This window comes from Alexandromys fortis, unplaced genomic scaffold, assembly GCF_014885135.2.
Source record: "Alexandromys fortis isolate MF-2015 unplaced genomic scaffold, M_Fortis_MF-2015_v1.1 scaffold_190, whole genome shotgun sequence".
Classification (NCBI taxonomy): Eukaryota; Metazoa; Chordata; class Mammalia; order Rodentia; family Cricetidae; genus Alexandromys; species Alexandromys fortis.
In genome coordinates, this window is record NW_026068059.1 from 1,228,659 (window position 1) to 1,255,266 (window position 26,608).

Genomic DNA, 26,608 nt, shown 5'->3' on the forward strand with positions numbered 1-26,608 from the left:
ACAACTGGGAGCAGAAGCACACAGCAGCAACTGGAGGGAGGCGCAGTGATGGAGTCAGGAAAGCTGCCTAGCGCTGTCAAATTCATCGCTATCCCACGAAGGGAAGGAAACGACGTTACAAATGATGCTTGGGAAAGCTGACTTCACTAATCCATTAAAAAAAAAGTCTGTTGATCAAGATAGCCCGCTCATAAAAACGAGTTCTGTTTTTTTGTTTTTTAAAAAACAACCCTTCCTGTCCAAGATGTGATCTGGCAGAGAGATCCTGGAGTGAGAGGCCTGGGAAAGGGCTGGGGGCTGGAGCAGTTGCGACACCACTGGGGTCTGCTGGCCAGCAGACGTCAAGTGCCCTTCCCACGTAGTCTGTGTTTCTCCACAAAGTATGGCAAAAACAAAAACAAAACCTCAAGTGTCCCACGCAGCTTGCAGCCATTGGATAGGTAAAGAGAAAAATGAAAAAGGATTCGGGGTCACCAACAAGGGGTCTGCTTAGGGCTGACAGGGCACCTCTTAGATGACTGAGAAGAATCGAGGTTAGAGCTTGTCCCTGGGGTAGCAGCTCTAAGAAACAACACAGAGAGGATGCCAACCTATCCAGAAGGCTGAACCAGGGGGTTCGGCTCGGCATCTTCAAAAACGTCTTTATTTTAATATATCCGGAACAAGAGCCATGTGAAGTCAGCTCGACTCCAGGTGACGGTGGTGAAGGTGGAGTCGCTGGCCACTGTCCAGCCTTCTCTTGGAACTGTCGAAGTTTACAGTCGGGAATTGCATAGAGTTTGTTTGCCATCAGAAAAATGACGATTCTCCATGAAATTCTGATGACACGCACGTCCGTCAGCTCGGCAGAAGTCCTGGTCCTCTCATCAGGAAAGCAGTCTGGGCCTGGCAAGCCTCCAAGCAGAACAGTCCCTGGTTGCCTAGGGAAGTATTACTGACTCCCAGTCTACAGTAGAGAAGTCAGATACTTCATCCTTGGTCACACAAGGAATGCTACTACCCACACTGAGATCTGGATTTATGTTCCTAGCTCCTCAGTCCAGTCAGTGACAGGCTAAAAGACTCTGCTCTCTCCCAGGAACTAGGCGAATTGTTGGCTACTTAAGAAAGGTCTTTCTGACTCATAAACGAAGGCATGTGCGCTTGCGTACACACACGTATGGGAGCATGAACACACATACACAAGCACACACATACTTGCACCCAGGTTTTATGTCTAGTACCCTCCCCCAAATCACCCAATCCATAAGAGCCTTGGGGGTAGTGCTTCAGAGGCAGCTACTGAGGTCAGCTGAAAAGAGATGCCATTGTAAAGGGTCTATCGTACCAGTGGTGCGGCCCCGTCCTCTCTCCTCTCTGAGTAGGACCACAACATGGAAAAATCACATACCCTCTCCTTACTCCTTACATAGTGCCCAGCATGCTCTGCATATTCTGTCTTCCTTCTCTTTTCAGAGATGAAAATAGGGAAAGAAAAAGAAGAGTCAGATTAAGTCTCAGAAACCCGGACATTTCAAGGTGTCCTCTGGTAGACCACAGGCTAAGTGCTGTTTGCTGGCATTTAACAAATTGGCTTGACAGACTTTCACCCAAGGCCCTCTACACTTAGGGAGACCACCAAACACTACATGACATGAGAGGGGTAGAGTCAGCACCTAAAACCCTGTGCACCAGCAACTCCAAAATCAGATAGATAGATAAGATAGATAGATAGATAGATAGATAGATAGATAGATAGATAGATAGAGATAGAGGAGAGAGAGAGAGAGAGAGAGAGAGAGAGAGAGAGAGAGAGAGAGAGAGAGAGAGAAGGGGTCAGACCTCCATCCCCCAACCCACACTCCCCATCCCAAAGCACAAGACAACTGAACCTTAGACCTTGAAACCAGAAGAGACAAAAGAAAAACAGGAAAGAAAAGAACATTAACAAAAATATACAAATTCAGAAAAGAAAAACTTCCCTGTTGGGTTTAATTTTTTTTTTCCTGTTAAGAACTAGACCCAGGGTACAATGGCCCCTTCCTAGGGGGGAATTCAACTGATGATGCCATCAATTTCTTGAACTTCCCCTGCCGGGGTCCCATTACCCAGACTCCATGTTATTTGGGTTTGGAAGAAAGGCCCTCTGGGAGGAGATGGGTCCTTGTGCCCACAAGGGCCAGCATCTCTGCCACGTGGATGCAACGTCCAGATAGACCTGCTCTCCCACAGGGCGGTATCCTCTTCCTTCTGGAGCATCAGGCTCTGATGCTCTTTGTAAAGTGATTGAGTCTTGAATTTGGAGAGAACGATGTTGCCAAGTCTACCCTCCCGCCTCCCCGCCTGGCTCCGCAGTCCTTTGCGCCACTACTCGGGCTCGCTGCTGTTGGTGGTCTTGTCCCACTCCAGGCTCTCCTCGCTGCGAGCCGGCGATGGTCGCGCCCGCAGGCCCTGGAAGCGGCGGCACTCCGGGCACACGCGAATGTGCGTGCAGCCGCGAGCCACTAGGGCGGCCTCTTGTGCCAGTCTCTGCGCCAGCTGGTCGGGCTCCCCGGCGCCACACAGCTTGCCATTGCTGAGCGTCGCTGTGCCCCGGGGCCGGCGCTCCTCCAGGACCGGGGGTGGGGGTGGCAGGCCTCCAGAGCGCCGCCGCCTCGGGTGGATACTGTCCTGGCACAAGATGATGCTGCGCAGCTCCGTCACCATCTCCTGACACACAGACACCTAAGGGAGACAGCGGAAGTCACAGAGAGCCACTCAGAGGGCCTCGTGAGTCTCCTGGGGTCTGCAGGCAAAGGGTGTTGGGACAGCCAGTCATCTCAAGTGTGAAGGTTAAATGAAGGCCTCATTCCCACCCCTGTTTAAGGCTCAAAAGCCTACCACACAACAGCCTTCGTTCAACAACCCTGCCAGATGATGCCCAATGTTTGGCCACCTTCAAGAGCATCCTCAGCGTTTTGGGAAAGAGAGAGCACCATTTTGGCACATTTTCACTAACGGCTGCTTCCTTCTACTCTGCTTAGTTTCTACCCCTGAGAATTTCTTCCCTTGACCTCAGGTAAAGGTGGGTCTTGAAACCTACTTAAAACCTTCTATATCAGTCTCCCTGGCATTTGAAAAACTCATCATGTGTTCATTTTGCCTTCAGCCCAACGATTCCCCTGTCTTTATAACCATCATGACCAGTTGGGTTGTCCCAGCTGGAAAGGAACATTCCAGAAATACTGTGGGGAAGGAAGTAGCTGCCTGTTCTTCCCTAGTCTCTCTTTCAGCTCCATCAACATGGCATGTCTACCACTGCCAAAAGCCCACACAGCCTTGACTTCCTTTTAGCTGTCCTGGGTGAGGTCGCCAGTGGTTGGAGATGACGCATTCTGAAGATTATTGAACTGAACAACTGCCACATCTGTAGGACCACAGTCTCTTCACGTGAAACACTTGGCTCCAGCTGTTCTTCAAATCTCAGGATATTCCGGAGTTTAGAAAGACATGATAATGCACGAACACCATGTTATGTTTAACACCCAGTGGGTCTGGGACAAACTCGATATTCAAATACATTGCAGTTTCTACAGCAAAATGTTCGCGTGTTCACATGGAGTGCAATGAAGATGGTGCACAATGATCAGACTTTGTGGGGGAATACATATGCATCGCACTGACCATTCCTAGTTTTGGGGGGTCTGAGGACCAGTTGATAAAGAATTGTGAACTTGTTAAAATATCCATTTAGAAGATGTGTAGGAAATATTATGTATTTTGTGAGGAACTGACTAACGAGAATCAGAACTTAATCCTGTCTAACTCCAAAGTCCAAGCATACTCTGTTGAGTTCTCATACACTCCTGGAGCATGATGGCAGAAGAAGCCTCCTCCTCCTCAGGTTCTATCAATGAGGCAAATATTGCGCCAGAGCCGCACAGCCAACACAGCTTCCTCTTCATTTCAGCTACTGGAGTAGTCTGAGACTCACTGAATTTCAGGGTAAACCCAGATCCTGCTGGAGCTCTTGGGAGAAACAGGCCATGGAAGCAACTGTACACACAATATGGCCTAACTTTGGCTCTCAGACCTGTTTCTAGGCCCATCATTGTCACTAAATAGCAGAAGATTCTTGGCAAATCACTAAACCCCTCTGTGCTTCTAATAATTACTATGGCAACAAAAAGCCCCTGCCACCTGCCTAAACCATTACATGTGACAAGAATATAACACAATGCATTTACCATCTACTGTGGGTCAAGAATTGTGATTTGTCATGGAAATACAGAGATAACAGGCAGTCCTTACGTTCAAGTAGCTCCATGTCTATAGCTGTCGTAGCCTGGCATATAAGCACTTTGTGTCAGTGTGACAGCGGTGCTGAGGTGGCTGATGGATGGTTGACTGCTGGCCCAGAGTAAAAGGCAGGAGAAGAAATAGGGAATGTTTCACTGGAGAATGAAAAGCTTACTTGATCAGACTCATGTGGAATATATAAATGCTAGCAGCATTTTAAGGAATGGGCAGAAGGGGAGGGGAACAGAACTGGAAGCAGAAATACCAGGGAACCCAAGAGATCTGATGTTGAACAAGGAAAAGGACAAGAGAGTCTGTGAATGATGGATTCAAACAATGGGCAGGACCCCTTCATAGGGGTGAGAGAAGCCATTGGAATGGCGTCAAGAGTTGGGAGGGAGGGAAGGAAAGGGAAAGTAATATTGTTATCAAATGTCGCTGGGAGGTCATGGCTCATGCCTTTAATTCTAGCACTAGGGAGGCAGAGGCGCTTGAATCTCTGAGAGTTCAAGGCAAGCCTAGTCTACAAAGTGAGTTTCCGGACAGCCAGGGTGGTTACACAAGAAACCCTGTCTAGATAGATAGATAGATAGATAGATAGATAGATAGATAGAGATAGATAGATAGATAGATAGATAGATAGATAATCTCAGGAGAAGGATTGTATAAAGAAAGGTGATAGTGACATTACTACTCTTTAAAAGTAACAACTGGTACAGCTGTGGATTTTGGAGAGAGGGTCAACAGAAGCATAGAGGAGAGAGTAAGGTGCTAGAGTGGATGAGGAGTGGTAGGAGCAGGCAGAGGCATTGCGGGGGATAGCGTATCCTGCTGCCCTGGCAGTGGCAGCTGGAAGATCCAAAGCTGAGATGCTAATGTAATGAAAAAGAGAAAAAGAACATGCAAAAAATTTTGCATTTTCCCTGGAGAGGAATGGAGGACCAATGGGACAAAGCATTCTTGGGCATCCTCCCTGCAGAGGGATGGAGGACCAATGGGACAAAGCATTCTTGGGCATCCTCCCTGTGGAGGGATGGAGGACCAATGGGACAAAGAATTCTTGGGCATCCTCCCTGTGGAGGGATGGAGGACCAATGGGACAAAGAATTCTTGGGCATCCTCCCTGGGGAGGGATGGAGGACCAATGGGACAAAGTATTCCTTCTTCTCAGACTTTTCATGGGTGCAAAGTAGTTATTAACCCAGCCTCTAAGCCACAACTAGAGAATCAAATTTATTAAAATTCCTGAGACAGAAGATGAACCTCTTGGTTCCTTTAATTTGGGATATCACTGAGGGTTTTCCCCTGTACCTATAGACAAAATGGAAGGTCTGAGGTCATATTTCACATGAATGACCTGGTACTTTTACTCATTCCCCCCCCACAATACTATACAGTTTGTTGTTTATAAAACATCTTTCCTTACATATTAATTTAATGGCTGTGTCAAAGAAAAATATGGAGCCCTTTCTGTGGATGCACAATTAACACGTGACAGTGTCTACTCAGATCTTTTACTCTAGAGACTAAAATTTTTCCCACTGTCCAGGCCTGTGTGCCCTCTGGGTGTACGCTGCAGGTCCTCTCTGAAGTGCATGCAGAAGCCAGTGAGTCTCACGCTGCTGTTGGTGGTATGTCTTTGGAAACCATTGGAAACTTACCTCGGATGCTTCTGAGTGTCTGAGAGTCCATAAAAACTCCAGCATAGCCATGAAAATGGCCACTATTAAGCCACATATAAGAACCACAAAGATTCCACCAATATTCTCCATTCCCAGGCCTGGAAGAGAGTGATTAAAAAGTATAAGTTACTTGGAAAGAGTGGGAAGACCCACCGCAGCAATGCAGAAGTCACTTCAACAACAGGAATGGAGTCTTGGAGATGGTCTCTCAGACCCATTCATTCCTGGAAAAGATTTAATTCATCATTTGAGGAAAGAAGCAGGGTGGTTGCAGTAAATCAGGGCAAGGAGACAGAGCTGGAATGAAGGAGACTGGAAAAACCACAAGACTGTACTAGGCTGGGAGCGGAGGACTGTCTTAGGGGAAAGGGACAGCCCAATCTGATTTACTTCATAATGACACGACACCAAAACACCTTAAATTCTAAAACTTCTGCCTTATCTTCCTCACAGTGTGTTTTGGTATATAAGGATATAGAAAGAATTGTGCTTGCCAGAGTCAGATTATTATAGGTTGGCCATCCTTAATCCAAAACTCTGAAGCCTGAAGCTTTTGAGCAGATAAATAACAATGCACCAATTTAGATTTTGGGGAACACTGTTAGATTTTCAGGATAGGGGATGCTAAGCCAGCCAGTCTTCCAAAATCCCAGATCTCCAAGCTCCGAAATAATCCTGGACCTAGATATTTGGGAGAAGGGATTAAAATGTTAGCTTATTTTGGACTAATGCATCCCCAACTTGGCTGTTATCAGAAACTCCTGGGAAACCTGACATAGAGACCGCCAGCCCTTTCTCGAGACCTAGGAAATCAGCATATCTGAAGCAGACTCTGTATTTTATTATTATTTTTATACCTACTTATTCGCGTGCCAGTGTGTGTGCTCATACTCCCAGCATATGTGCCCCAGAGCACATCTGGACGCTGAGGTGCAGCCCTCCCTCTCCGTCTACCACATAGGGCCCTGGGAGTCAAGCACAGACCATCAGGCTTGGCAGCCAGCACCCTCACCTGCCGAGCCATTAACTTTACCGGCTCTGTATTAGGAACAAGCTTCCCAGGGGAGTTTTCCCCAGCCAGTCAGGCCTACAACGAGTTTGAAATTGTTTTCTTTGGAATCATGTATGCATTATTATGTTCTTTACAGTGGTATCGTACCCTCGTTGCCTAGCGAGCTAGCTGAAGATATCCTGATGCTTATTTGTAGAATGGTTATGGCCACTTCAGTTGCAGCACTGATGATGAGATTAGCCCCACAACTCAATGCTTTCTTTGGCTGTGGGGGAACCAAACTCATAGACGTGTCAGATGGGATGTTTCATCGAAGGGGGAGCATGGTCAGGGATCAAAAGCTTCTTTAGTCTAAGAAATTAGTGACAGGGAGGTTTCTGTCCTGTACTCTTTAAGGTTATTCCGTGTCTGATCTCTAGTTAAGTTGTCATGGGGCATGGGGAGAGTCAGTTTTGCACTTCCTAAGATGCTTCACAGAAAGGACCAGGAATCGGATGTAGCTCAGAACGCTGGCACAATATCCCTACCTGGCCATTTCAAGATGCCTCTGGTTTCCCACCACAAAGACCCAGGTGGGTGTCTGATTTCTTTTTGTTTATTTGTTTTTGTTATTGTTGTTGTTTTAACAACACAGCACAGTGGCATTCTCTGACTAGCTGACGGTCCACTTCCAGTGGGCCCAAAGCCTCACATAAGCATACATCATACAGACCATGCACTCTGGTCTACAGATTGCCATAGTCAGCTCTTCCGAATCTGCACCAATCAACGCAGGGACCTCTATCTTGGTAAATCCAAGACAGAGGATCTTAAACACAGGGAGGAAAGTAGTTAGGGTTCATTTGACTACCAGCCTCTCTCACCTGGGCCACCAGGCACAGAAAGCATTGTAAGAACATCAGGATCCACACGGATGAGGGGATGGAATGTACGGGGGGCTCTTAAGAAAGAATGGGTCTATCCAAGGGTCTGGGCCTCACTCTATCACCTGTGCCCTGTGGCTGCATTCCCCACCCCCACCCCCAGTCACCTCCTGACCCTTCACAACTTCCCCTCATCACTGGCTCTTTCCAGTTCACGTCCTTCCCTTCTCAGATCCCAATTGTTCTCCCGCTTCTCTATCACCGTGAACCTTCTGAAGAGAGCTGTCTGTTTCAGTGTTATTCTGGGTCACTTTAAAGGTTCTTAAAACACATCTGGAGATTCTGTCCCACACAAAAGCAGGTAGAAGAAAATCCATCCAACATCTTACAACTAAATGCATTGAAACTTTTCTTTTTTTGCTTTTGGTTTTATGGAGGAGAAATTTCCAATTGGCTGTGATCTCTCAGCCATCACTGTGCCTACAAGGGAATGTTTGCAAAATGAGAAAATCTAACCCACAAATCGTGTCTAAATGTGATGCAACTTTATGAATATTAAATTTAAAAATTAATGAAGTTGGAACAATGTTCCACTTTGGAGATATTTAATTAAACATGTCTTAATTTAATTTTTGCAAGTTTTCTTTGTGCATTGGGAAGCCAATATTTTTTTCAGACCTCAAACATAATTTTGAACACCTGAGAAGCTTTTAGGCCCTGGATGCTATACCTGAAGGAGAAAATGAATTCTCCAATCCGGATTTACTTCTGCTAGCTCTAGTTAATCAGCTCTCTCGAATGTGACGTTGTCTTGCCCCTCTGAAATCACTCCCCATGTTTTGTTTCTTAGCTCCTGGAAATTTCCTAGCTTATACAACCGCTCTGAGCGGTGACACTGTCAATCACATTCCCTTTCATGGCTCTTTATAAAACCACAGCTCAACGCTCTCTCCTGGCCTCACCGGGAGTAACTTGGTCTTGGTCTCTTGCCTCTCCTCCAAACACTGGCTATTACCAAGTTTATCCTAAACAATCTCCTTATCCAGCCCACCACCTTCAAGTGCTCCCCAACCCTTGCCTGAACTATTGCATCAATTTCAAAATAATGTCCCCGCATACAGCCATTTCCTGTCCAACTCTACCCTCCATGAAACCCATCTTTCTAAAATGGAAAACCTGTGACATCATCTCTAGCGATGCACAACTATTTGCATTTCCCAGAATGCCCTCCGTGCACCTATCTATATTCTTTGACTTCTCTCAAGCACTTCTGTGGCTTTGTGTCTGAAATATTATTCATGGCCTCATGTATTTGAACACTTGGTCTCCAGCTGGTGGCGCCATTTGCAGAAGGCTATGGAACCTTTGGGATGTGGGGCTCAGCTGGCAGAAATGGGTCACTAGCAGGTGAGGCCCCTCTGGTTCTGACGGGCCTCTCGATGCTTCTCATCTGGCTGCCATGTGCATGTGTACCACTTCAAACATTTTAAAGCACCAGTGGACGAAATGCCTTTGTGTTCCCGCCACAGTTTGGAATCCCCTGGAAACTGAATCAAATTAAAACCCTTCTCCCTAAAGATGCTTCTATCAGGTTATCTGGTAAAGTGCTGCAAAAATAACTAGTCCAGTGCGCGCGCGCGCGCACACACACACACACACACACACACACACACACACACTGAGCTAGCCTGACCTTTTATCACTGAAGTTCAGGGCCACTTTATTTTGGTGGCTTTTCCAATCATACACAACTCTGTCAGGTCTATAGCTTTTATGCCTTACTAGTAACACATTGTGTATTATTCTAATTCATTCTAATTAATAATAATCACACAATAATCATGGGTTTAAGTTTATGTATCTAGATTTCCCATTAGACCAAGTTCATTGGGAAGGACTCTCTACCTCATGATCATGGGACATGGCACATAAGAGGTGCTCCATAAAAAAAAAAAAAGTGACCAGAAAGGACTGGAAGGTGGCTGAGCAGTTAAAACTCTTGCCCCATGCAAGCAAGAGGACGAGAGTTCAGATCCTAAGAACCACATACATGTGCCAGGTGAGTATAACTGCTTGCCTGTAATCCAAGCCTTGGAAGGAAAAACTGGCTGGCCAGACTAGCAGTATTTGTGAGCTTTGGGTTTGAGAGACCCAGCCTCAAGAAAAAGAAAGTAGAAAAATGATCAAGGAAGATTCTAGAGACCAGCCTCGGAGGCTTCACATACAAACAGATGCAGGCACTCATGCACCTACACTCCTGCAAACACACACATGCACACGCATGCTCACCATATAGACCTACACACAAGAGGAAGAGAAACAAATGGCTAGAAGGAAGGAAGATAGACAGCCCCATAGAGGCCTACGTTACCCAAAACCCCAGATTCACACTGTGATCCATAGCCAGCTCCTCATCAAACGCTGTATGTGGTAACTGTAAACTGTGGCATCTTTCAGCGGGGGCTCCAGGTAGGAGGTCCAGAGCTTCTGTAGGGGCAAAGAACTAACCTGGCTTACTCCATGACACAGATCTCCCATGTCGGATAAGGGTGTGGGCAGGGGAAGAAAAGAACACATGGTCTGGGCTGGGATGACTGGGACTCTGATTTGGTCTGGACAGCTTCAGAAAAAGTAAGGTTTTAACAGGATGCTGGTAGAGGCCCCGAGCCACCTTTACAGCCCCAGTCTTTCTTTCCCAGGGTCTCGGTTTTCGAGGCCCACCTGTTAATCATGGGTGTTGGCTCTCAGATGCCAACTGCAGGCCGAGTGGCCTCTTCCTCCTCTTCAGAGCGAGGCTTGTATACCAGCCATGCCTTTAGGAAGTCATTGGAAAGTTGAAGCAAGAATAGATTGCTGGCAGAGTGAGAGCTGAGAAATGGATGAAGGAGGGAGGGGGAGGGGCACCTTCAGAGAGCGAGGCCTGTTCTGTCTAACACTGCCATCAGCTATCCCCCTGTGTGCCTTGCGCATCCATCTGCAGGGGCTCAGAATGACTATGCTCCAGCCTGCAAGGTCCCTGCCGCCCTTACAGATGCCCCAGCACCTGCAAAAGGGACCAAGAATCCATCTAGTCACTGCCTCTCTGGCCTTCCGTGGATGGGATGGTGTATAAGCCATCCAGACAGATGGCTTTAAAACTGGGCTTTCCTCCTGACAGACACTCTGAGCCTGGGCCTCGGCTGTGCTTCAGCAATCAGCGTGCATTAGCTGAAACAGTCTCAGACTCTCCTCGCAAATCCCTGGTCGGGGAAATACTAACTCCAGTGTCACTCAGGGATTGCCCACAGATCCAAATACTGGCTCCCAAATGCAAATGCATTATTTTCATTGTCTTTGGAACTAGGAAAGGGGAACAGATATTATCAGGAGATACTGCAGTGAAGAGTCTTGGATCTCATCCACTCACCTACCCCTCCCTCCTTTCTACCTAGCTAAGAATCACTCCTCAGATTTAGATTCAGGTAGACTTAGCTCCTAGACCTCAAATCCCTCACTGAGTTCCAAGCAACAGTGTGTCTCTGTACACACGAGACATGCTGTTCTCTTTTGGAACAATGGTTTGTGGGTGGGTGCGGGGTAACTACACAGTGACAGGTATAGAGAAAGGACAGACGAGTGTCCTAATCTCAACAAGTGACATCCTACGCTCTCTTTGATGCTGATCAACAGATCTTTATGGTGCATCTTCCAGGAGCTGGCCACCGTGCTCGGTCCAAAGCTCCAGGCAGCATCAGCATCTGATATAAACATAGATTCTTGGGTCCATATGGCTCTCAACCATTTTGGAGGCACATCCTCCTACAGCCATGTGGCTATATCAGATGGGGCTGTCTCCGCGGGATTCTTTGTTGTAAACAGCAGCTCCTCCTCTAGCATGTATAGACTAACCTACAAGACCTTCCCAGCCACTCATCAAATCTGCGTGGCTCCACACTATGAGGCAGAGAGCCTGCCACGTCTGCTTGCCCTCACTCTGACATCTTTCACTGACTTCTAGTAGATTCTGGAAAGGGTGGTTAGAAAAAAAATAAGGAAAAAAGAGGGACACGAGACAAAAGAAGCATTTGAGAAATTTTGCTATGTATTAAAAAAGATTCTGGGAGAGATACTTCATAATGTCCTATGATGCAAGCTGAGGCGTCTCACTTTCCAAACCACTTGCAATCTCCTTCAATTATTAAACTGGCTAGAAAGGAGACTGACTCTTCCCACTGTATAATAAGAACATAAAAAGGCAGAGAGCTCGTTCTGTGTAACTTTCCCTAGCTAACAGGGAATTTCTAAATAAGTCTACTGGCAAAGCTATGTTCTCTGGAACTATAAAGCCATTTTTTACGAGTGTTTACTAGTTCTAGAACAGGCAAGGTTCTGTGCTAATGATTTTAACTTTGCCCTTGACAACTATTTTAACTCGGACTTTGTAGTTGCCCTGAACAACTTGTGACTCCATTTTCCTGGGCAAGGAAACAAAAGTGCAGAATTCAGGTCATTGCCTGAGGTTCCACACCCAAACCCAGGTTGAAACCAGAGCCTTCAGCCTTCACAGCACACGGACCCTTCCATTGCTCTGTGATCACTCAGACCATACTACATGCTTACAGAACTGAACTGGCATCCTGAAAACTGGTTCTATTGCCCAGAACATCCAAGGTCATAAGGATGAGGGATTCTGCACACAGGCTACAAGCTCATATCAAGAACCCTTTCTCTCCGTAGAACTTGACATCAAATGCTTGAATCGATGTGTTGGCTTAACGGCCCAGTTTCCAGAGAGAGGTGAGTATAGTCTTCAGAATGGCTGCCTTCCTTGGCTTCCAGCGGGTCGGGTCACCATTCACCTGTTTCCATTCGTGCTCTGTTTTCTGACCACCCTCTGGAGGGTCTCCACCTCCCAGTACTCAGTATGACTTGCTTAGGAAGGGTCTTCCTGGCAGTATTTCTCTGAGCTGCTGTCAAACTCCCAAAGTCAGGTTTCTACTTTCAGAGCTTTCCAAAGAAACCAGAGAGCCAGGATAACCACACTGGGCCTCTGAGAAGAAAGAGGGAGGGAAGCATCCCCAGAGTCCATCCCCCACCCCCTACACCTCTCTTGCTATGATGCCTCATGCTTCTATTCCCACTGTGCCAGACAGCAAACTTCCTATTATTCAAGGGTTCTGAGAGTCGACAGCACTGCCCCTTTGCCATTCTTGAAAGGGGACCCTGATTTTCACAGCCTGGTGGAGAGTTTGTCTTCCTTTGAAGCCCTGATTATGAGCTCCTGTTTTTCAAGATAAAGGTATTTAATTTCCTTGGAGTTCACCCATCACCTTTTGTCTAGCAATTGTTCTGTGAAGCCTTTGGTAATCCAGTCTCCTTGCATGGGGATGCTGGCATCTTCCAGTGGCTAGCAAGGTTTCCTTTCATAGGAGCTGAGTGAGAAAATAAACAAATAAAATACGTGGGTTTTTTTTTTTTTTGAAAAAAGAAAACCAAAGAAAATGAAAACAGCTTGAAATGGAGCCTGGGCTTCTTTTTGGTGTTGGGGAAGGGGTAGTTGCCAGTCTTTTACCGAATCTGCCATCTTATTTCTCAGCATTTGCAGGAAGGTAGGTGGTCACCAAAATCCGGGTGGGAACAGCGAGAAGAGGTTATAAAGGGAAGGGGGAATGTTATTGCATACACAAGAGCCAAAAACGGCCTGTTTAGAAGGCTGAGAGAGGAGGTGTTCCGTCAGTGTTAGAACTCATCTTGGCCCTGGTGTCACGCTGTAATTCTGGATTAAAGTGGAGTAAGCTTCAATTCCTTTTCTTTGAAATTTTGTGCATTTTAATAGAATAACAAAGCAGAAAAGGATTATCCTAGGCCCCAGCATGTTGTCTGGTACATTTTAATTGAAACCGAAGTGCCGGCAGTTACTGTCAGTTTCAGAGGTCTCTGGGGAAAAAAGACCACCCTCCTATTTTGCCTCACTCCCATCTCTCTGCTTATTCCACAGTCCTCTCATTCCCTTAGGCACACGTGAAAGCCAACCAGTGCAAATTATAAAAAGAAAGATGACCCAGGAGCTGCTGGGGAAAGCAAATTAAGACTCCTGCTATTTGAGACACAACAGGAAAAGCTCCCATGGCTTGACTCCTGGTGGCCATTTAAAGACTGCAAGGAAGAGATCTTTGGGGTCACGCTGCTCCTTCGTGTCTGAGTCCTCTGATCAGTGAGCTAGATGCTGTAGAAAGTGCAATGGCTGATTTGCCAGAAAGAAAGGAAGCTAAGGCACCTCCAGTCTTGGGCCAGAGCTTCCAGCATGGCCTGGAAGAGGTCACGTGGGGATTTTGCTTGGCCAAGAAGGCTTTGTGCATCTCTGGATAATTTGTGTCTAGATTTCAGCCAGGGCAGAAGAGGGGCCACTGCGTGAAGCTGGCCCTGGTTGCTATGGCGGGTAGCCGACACTGTGCTTGTGGGAATGTGCACAGCATCCTCCACCAGACCTGCTCCAGCACCTTGGCTCTCACTGCAATGCTCACTGCTGTGTTCCAAAGAACATTGCAAACGCAAGTTAGTGTTGGCAGACTGGTAGGACCCAGGCGTCTTCTGAGGCACAGTAACCCGGGCAGGGTGACTCTTCTGATAATTTCCTTCTCATCTGTTCGGTCTGTCCTCTATGCCAGGGAACACTTGGTCCCCGTGTAACACATGGAGAGGGCTCCCGTTCCTGACTCCTCTCCCCACCACCTCAAACTCCACTGTCTAATCAGCCTCTATAAACCCCTGGGGAATGGGGAAGTCTTTCCAAGCTGCAAGCCTTTCCAACAACTGTAAAAGGGATACCTTTATTTTCCCACAAATAAACCTAAATTCTACCTCAACCTTCAATTTTCACTCCAGTGCCAAAAGCAGACTTCTCGGTAAATTTTGGCTTAAATTCAGGTAAAACTCTCCTCTCCTCCTCCTTTTTCACTAGGTAGACTTTGATCATAGAATGGGAGAAGACCACAATGTTTCATAGAAAATGTGTGGGCATTTCATCTTCCATTCGCTGCACTCAGATTCCCAATATTCTCATCTGAAGCCCGGGGAAACTTCAGGACTTCTGTTTTCTCTGTCCTCAGCCTCCACGGGTCTTCCCATGCTATTCTGTCGCGGTGTGACAAATAATTCTGGGATTTCCCAAACTCTAAAAATGGCAAAAAAAAAAAAAAAAAAGATCTCCTTGTAGCTCTTGCAATCCTCAGCTCCTTTCTGGAAGAGACAGCAGTTGTAGATGTCAACATCCTTGACAGGGATGGGCCACAACCCAGCATGCTTTGGGTGGGCCTCCCTTTTATCTGCTATGCAGTCTTGGTGACTTTGGGTCTTAACCTTTTCTTTTGTTTACTCTTTAACTTCTGCCATCAGCTTTAGGATCAATTTCCTTCTGTGTGCAGCAAGAAAATGTCTACATTCCAAAATACTTCTCTAGCAGACCCTGACACTCCCCCTCCAACAGCATCATGTCTGCTCTGAGTATGATGAACTTGTTTTGGAGTGTGCTTCTCGCAAGGCAATAGCTGTCTTTTGGGACCAGAGATGCTCTCCAAATGACCTCTGAGATCACACACAGGACCAGCTTTTGTGGTTCCACAAAACCACTCTAGAACCTCTAGAACCTCTGACACCTCCAGCCAGCTTTCTCAAATCGGTCCCTATGTTGAAGCAAGGCTTCATCCATCCCATAGGAGCCCCTTGTGCTCCCTTCTCTGCAGATTCTGACCTCCATCTTCTTCCCTGTGACGCTTATTTACCTGCAATGCCCTCTTCACACTGTCCTTACCTGCTCAGGATCTGGGCAATTCCGAAATCTAGTTTTTTTATATCCAATCTGTAATCATGTCCTGATCTTTTCCTCTGTATTTCCCTCACGGTTTTCTTCCAAAAAATAACAGTTAGTCCCCTCTGCACTCACCCTCAGCCTTCCACTGTGGTCTGGCAAATACCAGGACTGTTTGATAATCTTCCCTGAAACTTCAAGTTTCTTAATGGTCTCTGAGACTGTCTTATTCCCAGGAACAAGATCGCTCATTGTCCCTCAGTATCGCGTGTTGATTGGATGACTGACTGGCTATAGTTGGAAATTGAACGCTTGCAGGCAGACAACAGAACAGACCAGAGCATCCTGGAATTCTGAGAGTACATGGCACACATTCCAGTGCAGATTAATAATGGTTGGGATGCCCTGGCCTTTCCTACAAACAGAACCCTGTGCTCTCTAGTCTCAGATTCACCTTCCCCGCAACTCTATGGTATGCTGGTTTCTGTATTCATCACATGCACAGAAGCGAGTTAGGCAGCATTAACCAGATACCTATGTTCACAGATTAGCAGTGGGTGGAGATGGGATTCAAATAAGGGATTCAAATTGAATCAAATGAGCGATTCAAATGGGGCCAATGCCCCGTGTCCACTAATGCTCATTCCCATGGGTGGCTCTGGCCCTTGGGAAAGGAACATCCCAAGGAGTGTGTGCTGCCGGTGGCTTCCTAGGAAGGTAGTATTTTTACATTATTTACACTCTGCTCCCTAGAGCCATATTCCAGAGACCTGGCCTTGCCAGATGGAAGTCCACATACAAACACTCGGAAGCACAGGATGGCTCTCAACTTCTTGTGGGGGTAATCACTCAAGCCAAAAGAAAGGCAAGTGCTTGCTCTCCTTCATTCTACTCCTTCCAAAGGGAGAACACGAGCAGGCAAATCTGCTGCAGACTTTATTGAGGCTGCAAGCAGACTGCGAGCGTGACCGATGATTTATCGCCCAAGTCGGGACATGTTGAGACTATGAGTCATCTAAAAATAACCAACAGGCATCAGTGGGTCTCCCTACAAGAAATCCGCGGTGGTCAGGGGCACTCTGCACTGCTTACTGCCCACACAGCCTGTGGTTGCTTGCCATTCAACCCCATGCAGTGTCGTTCCTTTACCCATCATTCTTTCAGTCAAGGAAATAACCTGTGCTGGCACCGGGAAGACAAACAGCGCCCTTATGAAATCTTCACTCCCATAAAGGTGGGAAGTGAACACATAAGCAATAAGCAATACTCTAAGGCAGTGGTGCAGCCTAGAAAAAAAAATAAAATAAAATGGGTTCAGGTGGGAGGGGAAGAAGTCCTCTCTAAGGGAGCCTGGGGATAGAGCATCACAGGGGAGGGAGCAGGTGCTCTGACTCCAGGATGGACGCAAGATGGGGAGGCTTGGGGAGCAGAAATAAAAGAAAGAGAGTCTAGGGCAATAGATCACACTGGGCCTTGAGGTTCCAGGGATCCTGAAATTTATTCTGAGTGAGAGAGGACATTGCTAGAGGGCTCGTGCAGAGGAAATCTGTGGTTTCATTTGCATTTTAAACATGAGTCACTCTGGCCACTGTCAAGTCACAAGAATGGGAAAAAAAGAGATCAGACTATTGCAACCCCACAGAAGGGAAACAAGAGGATGGATGTGTCGGTTTGAATGAGAATGTCCCCCAGAAATGCTGGTATTTGAATACTTTGTCCCTAGTTGATGATGCTCATTGGGGAGGTTAAGGAAACGTGGCCTTACGGGAAAAAGCATGTCACTGGAGCATGGGCCTTGAGGTTCCAAAGTCACGGGTCATACCCAGTTTGCTCCATCTGCTGGGTGTTTGCCATTCAAGATGTGAGCCCTCAATTTCTGCTCCTGACACCATGCCTTCATGTGGTCTTTTATCAAAGCAATAGACAAGTAGCTAATATGGTATAGCTGTGGGCCAGGGTAGACAGTGGCATTAGGATGTGAGAGGAAGATTCGGGTAACATTGCTGCTAGGATTCTGCTCTAGGATCTGTGTGTGAGGAGACACTGGCGCCTATAGCAGAAAAGACTCTGGGATAGGACTGGTCCCTGGCAGCCCACAATCTAGGCTTTGGTGTCCAAGCAGCCTACAAGCCATTGCTTAAACTTTGGGCAGGAGAACCAGGCCACGTCGGTCTTGTAAAGTAGGAGGGAAGCCCCAAGTGTGCTTACCTTTGGCTCTGTGATCTTCCTCCTTGGGGCATTTTCCCCCTTCCCACCACTTTCGCTTCAGAATCTCCAGGCGGTTGTTCTCCTGCAGCTGGAGAATGGCCAGGTCGAACTCATCCCGGAACACTGAGCCTACAGGGACAAAGGGAAGCCCCGGCAGGATGTCAGTGTCCTACTAGACACACTGAGCTCCCTGTCCCAGCATACATCCTGGTCTTTCTGTTCAATTAAACCCCGGAAGGGGCACAGATGGAGCAGGTGGCACTTGTCCCCAAAACTCCATCTTCTCTGCTGAAAGAAGGGCCTTTTGGCTTAACGGGCTGCTCAGCTCTTCTACTTCCCTTCCTGCCACATGTCTAACACAGTCATCCTAGGACCAAAGACCCCAGTACAGGCCAAGCAATGGCTTCCCAGAGATTTGTGTGCCACCCATCTCCCTGCCTGGCACCCTCACTTTCTAATTTAAAAGGGGCCTATTGGAATTCAATGACCTGCATGATGACACTCGGGCAATTGGGTGGAGATTTGCCTATTAGCTTCTAGGAAGCTCCCATGTTTGTTCCTAAGACACAAAGCTCTCAGTCGGTTGTCTGGCTTCTGCTTCACATTTATTCATTTCTTCAGCACTGTAACTGCTGCTACATTACACTTGACTATCATTTACCATAACCAGCCACCAACCACGGGGAAAAGAGCCAACCAGAGCATCCTTGCATCCATCCACATACAGAAGCCAGTCACCAGGTGTCCACATACAGAAGCCAGTCACCAGGTGTCCACAACTCTCATAACTGAGTTAACCAGAGCCTACTTCCCTGTCCATCACCCTGTGTCCCTCCATCAAACGGAAGGCTTTTTTTCTGTCGAGTACAATTCTTTTAAATAACTTTTCCAATAGAATACAGTCAAGGAGCTTCGATTGGTTCAAGAATTCAGGTTTAACCACACAAACAGGATTAAATGAAATCAGGGAAAGCTCAAAATCCTACAGCAGGTGAAGGCCTGTGGTCATTAAGAAAAAACAGCCAAGAGACTTGGAAAACAATTCAGTTGCCCAGTTTGCTTTCCCAAGTATTGCAAAGTTCCTGTGTGGTCAGGTGCCTCTGAGAACACCTATGACGTTGGATACAGGAGGAAGCCTGAACAAATCAATGGGGCTTTTCACATTTAACGTGAATAGGAATCACCTGGAGATTTTGTGAAATAGATATTCCGATTCAGTGGGTTTGGGGCAGGACCTGAGATTCTGCATTTCTGACAAGCTCTAAGGCAATACCCAGGGTGCTCGGCCATAGACTGTCCAGCTGTACAACAGTGTCCCCCCTTCTTTAGGCACAACTAGGTTGAGTGACTGCATGCCTTGAATGTGCTTTTGTCATGGCTGTCCATGCATCATCATTTGTAGAACCGGAGTGCAGTGCGCACTTAAGTGAATGAGTACATAAACAGGATGCAGATGTGGACAGATGTTAGACCAATGCCATCGAGATTAAGAGACAGTGTTTCGCTGCAACAAGGCACTTCTACCCAAACTCAATGTGCTTGGGGCTGCCCTGAAGGCTCTTTTGTTTGCTCCCTGCCGGCTTTCTCAGCTCCAGCGCCATCTGATTTGATTTCCATCTTTCCTTATTGTTTCTCTTCTTTTCCCTGGGCCCAACCACATCACTCATTCTGTAGTGATTCTCTCCCTCTTACCTCAGAGGATCCAAATCTTGCCTCATTGGTGGGCTACACAATGTTCTTCCCAGCCTCACTTAAGAACACAGGCTTCTCCACAGTCCCCCTATACCCATCTATTCTGTCCTGTCTAGCTGAGGTCTGTTCTGGAAAGGACTGACTGCATTTGGAGATAAGTAACTGAGGTTCAAGAAAGCTTTTTTTTTTCTAGTTTATGAGGTTGGACAAGAAGCCATACTGCTCTAAATCTCAGTTCTATTCTCTACAGTGTGGGCATAACCAAATCTACCTCTCGCACGGCCCAGTGAAATGAGAGGACACACCTAAGACAGTATCATGGCAGGTGGAAGAAGAAAGCCTTCCTCTCCATTTTTTCCCCCTTGGTTATCAATGAAACTTTCTAATACTGGTCTCTTTCACCTCAACTCAGTGTGGGCAAGTTCCCAGGGAAAGGAAGCATTTGACATTTAGGTTAAATTTATTGGGGGATTGGAGTATTACCAAGGTACACCCCCAGTTCATTTCATGATCTACCCCACCATCTTGAAAGAAAATGTCAGCTAATACGCTTTCCGAAGAGGCCTATAATCTGTTCTATTAGTGCGCACTGATAAAATATGGCTGTAGACAGAGCCTATGAAGGCTTGCCAGTACACAGACTAAAGCCTCCACCTTACACAGCTGCTGGTGTTAGAACTGGCTGTGTTCGGGGATGACGCAAATCATTACCCATGCTCATTTGGTTGTTTTTTAACCAATGTTTTAAGAAGTAACTTGTTTTTACCAAACAATACTGGAAACTATAGGAAAAACGAGAAGGACACTGATATTTCCCAAAGAAGACCAAGTACGAGACACCTAGAGAAGGCACCTGACAAGCTACAGGTCTAACCCTCACAGGGACTCCCTAAGTAAATATGGGAAACTTAATTTTATTACGTGGCTAACCAAGGCTGGGAGAGGTTAAAGCATCGATCTAAGGTACCATGACCAGGTCTCCCTGTCTCCAAAACCATGCTCATTATATTCCAGCTATAAATGAATTCTGCAATTGATAACACTTCCAGTCAGGGAAAGATCAGCCCAAGGATGTGAAATGTGACTAACGCGGTCTGCCTGCCAAAGGTCAGAGCTCTCTCTCATGTGGTCTCACGCCCCTGCTTCGTGATTCTTCTGCCTGCCGCCTTTTGCAGGAGCACCCTTACACCAGGACAGCTCGCCACAGTGGTACGGTCAATGGCCCACATGAAACCACTCAGAGGATGTGTTGAGATCCCTCACAAACACAACAGTTTAACGCATCTCCTTATTTTCTGGTCGTGGAGCTATCAGCAAAGCGAATGGCCTTTAAAAAGCACAGCTGCGGCACCATTTTAGAAGCCAAACAACTTACTCTCCTCTAGCAAAACCAGATGGTACCCAATAAATGCGTTGCACACTAGTGCCCACTCTCAATGACCCGCACCAAGTGGGAGTAGACAGAGCAGTGAAATCCACAAAGAATCCGAAAGCCAACTCGTGCAATCTTGTCACGAAACTACGAACAACAAGATGTGTTTATCTCAATGCTTCGAGCTCCTCCTTTGTCCCACCGCTAGTAGAGACACCGATCAACAGAGAAATGCCAATGTGCAGAAATCCAAGAGACGAGAACTAGGCCTGAAGTGTCTGCTAGGACATCAGTACTCTCCAGTAATGAGGGCTGTCCTCCAATGGTGAAGGGATGAAATAACCGGCCAATTAGTTCTTTAATTACTGATTAGGGAGCTGGAGAGAGGGCTGAGTCAGTAAGGGACTTGTGCAAACACGAGGACCTGCATTCAGATCTTCAGTACCCAAGTGAAAAGCTAGGCATGGTGGTGCACACCCGGAATCCTGGCGATGAGGAGGCAGAGACAGGGGGATTGCTAGGATTAGTCTAGCCAAAACAGTGAGCATCAGATTCAGTGAGAGATCCCATTTCAAAAACGAAAATAGAGAGCAATTGAGGAAGACATCCAATGTCAGCCTTTGGCCTCCTCATGTGTACATGTACACACACACACACATGTACACATGCATGCATGCATACACATACACACACAAATGCATGCACACACTCCTACTTAGAAGTACACGTTTGCTCTTTTTTTTTTCTTTACCATAAGAAAACCTACCTAAAGTCACCCTCAACCCTGCTAGTTGTAAAAACAGGGGTTAATGGATTCCAGACTGTATTTGGTGGTTTGGACTACCCTGACCCTGCCTGGAAAAAGCTATACCCAAAGGCTGTTCCTCTCCTGCATACCGACTGGCATGCCAATCCCATAGCCCTTGGTGTCCAGCAGGCCCCCAATCTGAGTGAGGTTGCAGTTTCGCTGCCGATAGTACTCATTCATGGTGGACTCCAGCAGGAAGGCGTAGTTGGAATTCAACACCCTGGCAATTCCTTCCTCCGTGCTCTTCACAAACACACTAGGCTGCTTGGAGTACATATAATTCCACATGCGTTGGTAGGTCTGATACCGGGAATTCTGGGGAAAGATCAGAAAGAAGCAGGGGTGGGAAATGAGACAGGAAATGTTGGCTTCAAGAGGAAGGGAATCCAAGTTTCACTATGTGGGCCCTTCTGCCGCTGTACCCCACATCACAACCAACCACCTTTTTCTTCCTGCTGTCTCAACTCAAGAAGGTCATTGCCACTGCATAATGGAGGAGGGACTGGCATCTTTAATAGGAGGTGAGGAAGGGACCTGAAGTACTGTGAAGTCTGCCTCCTGGCTTGGTCACGGGTTCTCATCTACTTCTCATCTTCCTCTAGCACTGACTTCCTCATACCGGCAAGGCTGAAATGCTGGTCATGTCCCTTCATCGACCCTCAGTTTGGGGCAGTGTCCTCAGGTTCATCCAAGACTAATCGACACCCCTTGAAGAAGCAGTGCCGCTGTTTCTACCCATCCTAAGCAATGTATCAACTACACAACCCAAGGTTGGCTTATGCTTTACAAATAATAGCATGACAGAAAGCTGGGGGTCCATCCAAACTCTATTTGTAAGCCTTCCCCTGTCCGCATGCCAACAGGTACCGGGACGCCGACTGGAAGCAAACCAAAGGTCTTGGGCTTATCTCGTGTAAAAATGAGCTTCTTGAGCATTGGGTTGGTTAGACAGCCATGAGCCCCAGGGGAAATCTGCTTCCCTGGAGCTCTCAGAGCATATGAAAGCTGTTATCCTGTGTGGCCTGCTTCTGTCAGCCTTGGTGATCAATCAGCTTGGCTGTCAGTGAACACTAGTCTGTGGCAGAGCCTTCTCCTGAGTCTCACGAGGCGATGTCCTAAAGAACCCAAGAGTGTCTGCACCTGGGAACCCGTCAGCCTAGGAGAAATGGCTGCAGGTCATCTTCATTTAGTGTCCCTTAGGAGTCGGTTACATGCACATTATTTTCATTAGTGCGAGCATGTGCCTGTGTATACGTGTGAGTGTACAGGGGGATTTGAGGTGTCTTCCACCTTTAAATGCAGGAATCTCTTCGTTAGGCCTGGGGCTCCTTGATGGGCTTTGCTCCTGGCTTGTAAGCTCTGGCTACTGTTTGTCTCTGCCTCTACCCCAGCCTCAGCACTGGGTTACAGGTGTGCACGACCACACCCAGCTTTTTACATGGGCTGCAGGGACCCAAACCCAGGTTTTCATGCTTGGCAGAGCCAGCATTTTACCCAGGGAGCCACCCAGGTCCCGTATTATTTTAATCCTGCTTTGTCTGAGTACTAACTATAAAACCCAAGTCACTTTTTAAAATTTAAATGGGCGTAACAGCGCCATCCTATGCAGTAATGTAAATAAGGCTACACGTTTGATTCACAGCCTATAATGAACATAAAACAAACATGAAACTATTATAAATTTAGAAGGTTCCATCACATTAGTTCTAAAATCATCTCAAGCACTAACAGCTGCTCAGCACGACCATTTGGGTTAGGTTGATAGTCATACTCAGTCCCCCTGGGACCTCATTCTGGGGAAATTTGGTGGAACAGGAGAAAACCAAGCCCCACGAAGACCTCTCAGATCCAAAAGAGAGGATGAGATGAACAGAGACATTTCGATCTTGAGCGCAGAAGTTTCTCCATTGCCTTCTGCCCCCCCCACCCCCACCCTCCATGTGGGCGAGCCGCCACCCGGTGTTTACTTGGAAGAAAGTCATGCTGGAGCCTCCATGAATCGTGCCATACTCGATGGTGGTCTGGTCAGCCAGGTCGTCCACTGACTCGATGGGCACTTCCATACGCTGCACAGTCAGGAAGGCGGCCAGGTTGGCCGTGTACGAGGAGATGATGATGAGGGTGAACGCCCACCTATGCAGGAAGAGACCAGGAAGGCATCACGGCCAGGGCACTCCCAGGAGGCTTGCACCCCCGAGCCCCATCGGGCTATGACCCGGGAGAATGCAAGTGTTTTCTTTGAAAGAGATCTCAGCTCTGTGTAGGGAGGGAAGTGAGGCAGGACGTGTGATATCAAGAGACATGAACCGAGTTTGTGGGCGTTGCCTGGTAAATGAATTGGTTGTGGGGTTCCCCCCCCCTTGTTTCAAAAGATGCATAGTCCATGCACACCAGGGTTTGGGGACTACAGGAGATGAACTGGTGAATGAGGTGTGGGCTTTGTGCAGTGCCATGTGCATAGCACCTAACATGAGTGACATCCACTGCCTCCACTAATCCCTACAACCCAAGGAGACGAACCCACTCTTCAACTGCTGCAGGAAAGCAAAGAGAGGCTCTGGGAAGGAGATTGATAAATACGGACACGGTCGTACAGAGCCAGTTCTACAACCGTAACCGCAGAAAGTCTTTAATGAAGACAAACTTGTGAAAAGCATCTTTCGACTGCTGAAAGTTGAAACTGGAAATAGCCCGACAATGGGCAAGCTACTTCAGGCTTTAAAGCGTGTTCTATTGACTCGCTAGAATTCATTTGAAATTTGAATAATTCTGCAATGCAGGCAGCGTAGACGCCAAACAGCAGTGTGTTCACTCTGGTAGGTTAAGCAAGATTTTCCCATCTGCTCATTAGCCTGGATCTACAGCAATACTGCCTGCCGCGTGTGTCTGGGGCTCAGTCAGAGATCTCAGCACGGATCAGATCGGGCTGGAGAATCACCAATTCCGAAGCCGTGGCGTCTGAATTCACAAGGCTTTACCCAGTATGCAGACAGTGCTGCGCTAATGCATAGTGTTTGTCATGGGACTCGGCAGCTGGTAGCTGCCAGGTGGATTTTTGAAACCAAGAAATCCCATTGTCCCTTTTGTAAGGTTACCAAGAACTCTGGCTTGGATGCCTTCCTAGAGACACACAATAGGACCATGCACCAACTCAATGGGCTCTTATATGCTTGACTACCAGGGAGGTGGGCTGTTCATTTGTTTGTGTGGTTGTTGTTATTCTGATCACAGGCCACCAATGAGATAGCAAGGAAAGTCCTGATCTTTTCTGGGCTTCTTTAGCTAATAAATGGATAACGGCACCTGCTCTGTCTGGGGACTGGTGACAGAAAATGAGGTACTATGTCATTTGTGATCAGCAGTCTAGAAAGAACTAGACGAATATGAGCCTTAGAGAGATGTAGAGAGGCCTGCGGCTGGTTAGGGGATAAAAATCATCTGGTCACCTCCCTGTTGCTTTCTCAAGAGGTGACCCCTAAGTGACAGGTTTCCTCGCGGTTCAGGACAGGCTCTCGGCACCCTCCTTCAGCTCTTTCCACAGTTGGAAGCTGTTTCCTGCGACCATCACTAGACGCAAGCCCGAGTTCGGCAGCAGCCTGATGAGAAGCAGGGTTAATGTACCCTGAATGTAGACATGGCCCCAGAGCTGTCTGGAGTTTCTCTCAGGCTCAGCCACACTCTAGTGCCTGCTCTTTCCTGGCCAGCATATGGCTATTTAGGGCCATGCTCATAAGGGCAAAGAGTCAGTCAGCTAGTCAGTCAGCTCAAATGACCAAGTGCAGGCTGACCTATCTCAAGGAGTTCTTGGGGCTGAGCCCTTGCATCGAAGGGCATTAGCAATTAGTTGTAAAGCAGGCACTCTTCTGAGCAATGGGACATGTCCTGTTGCTTGCTCAGGCTGGGAGGCCAAACCAGATCATGGTGGTCATATCTTCTGGTCTCCCACTCTCCTGGGGGACTAACTAAACCTTGATTTTGATATCGATGAACTTAAGAGGCAGAGAGACATGCTGATAATTGTGGACAATGGGCTCGTGAGGGTCTTTCACAGCGGTCCCTCTCAATCGCAGAGTTCCTTTCCTAGCATGCTACGGGGCACGGTGACTCAGTCATCTGGGGCTTGCTATTTAGAGCAACACCCTGTAGGATGTGGGCTTCTAAAACTCTCTGGAGGAAGGCTTTCCTTGGGTGCTCTAGGGGAGCCAATGGCAAAGAACAATGGCCCAGATACACCAGTGGAAAAGAACATCCTTTGGAAGGAAAAAAACCATGGAAATGAAATTAACACCCTGGGGTATTTGCCTTCCAGGGTTTCTGCCTAGGTTCTTGAGATTTCAAGGGAGTTCTGTGAGTGCCTCTACTGAGACAATCTCCTCCCCTTGAGGGCACAAAGTCCAATTCTGCAAGTAGATCTACTCAGTGACTTCTATGCAATGCCTGGGAACAGGCAAGCATCTTGCCCAAGTGGTTTAAATCAGCCATATTTCGTATTAATTAGGGACAATGAAAACTCTAGATAGAAAGGGGTGTCACTGTCACAGCTCAAGAAGCAAGTCTGGTACCTGTGTCTAGACCAACTGTGTGACCTAGGCATTGGTAATCAGCGATAGAAATACCGCATCTCCTTTTCCTTAAAGAGGCCAAGGAGAAAGCAAAAGCAGGCGATTCCAGAAGCTTCAGAGGTCAAATATATTAGCGCTTGCTAAGAGAGGACCCAATACTTGTGTCTTGCCCAACTTGTCTCTTTAGGCTGCAAGCTCTCTTCATTCCCCACAAGAATCTAATACAAACGGACTGGTTTAGACACAGATGCTGCAAGTTTTCAAAGAGCTCTCCTCATGTTGAATCGTTTGCCCTTCTGAGAGTCTAAAAGTTTGCCCATTCCCGTATCTCTTGAGACAGACAGGCCACCAGTGCAGAGCCACTAA

The 26,608-nt window shown here is 47.3% G+C and overlaps 1 protein-coding gene across 1 annotated transcript in view; it reads right to left on the reverse strand.

The window, feature by feature from the left end:
• Positions 1–1,946: 1,946 nt before the first annotated feature.
• The window catches only part of Grik4 (glutamate ionotropic receptor kainate type subunit 4), a 425,572-nt gene continuing 400,910 nt past the window's right edge, over positions 1,947–26,608 (reverse strand). The window contains exons 17-21 of the mRNA XM_050120125.1: positions 23,648–23,813; positions 21,770–21,995; positions 17,809–17,937; positions 5,919–6,037; positions 1,947–2,703 (exon numbers count right to left, since the gene is read on the reverse strand). Of these exons, the coding sequence (XP_049976082.1) occupies positions 2,347–2,703; positions 5,919–6,037; positions 17,809–17,937; positions 21,770–21,995; positions 23,648–23,813 (997 nt within the window). The 3' untranslated portion in view covers positions 1,947–2,346. The remainder of the gene's footprint in view (positions 2,704–5,918; positions 6,038–17,808; positions 17,938–21,769; positions 21,996–23,647; positions 23,814–26,608) is intronic.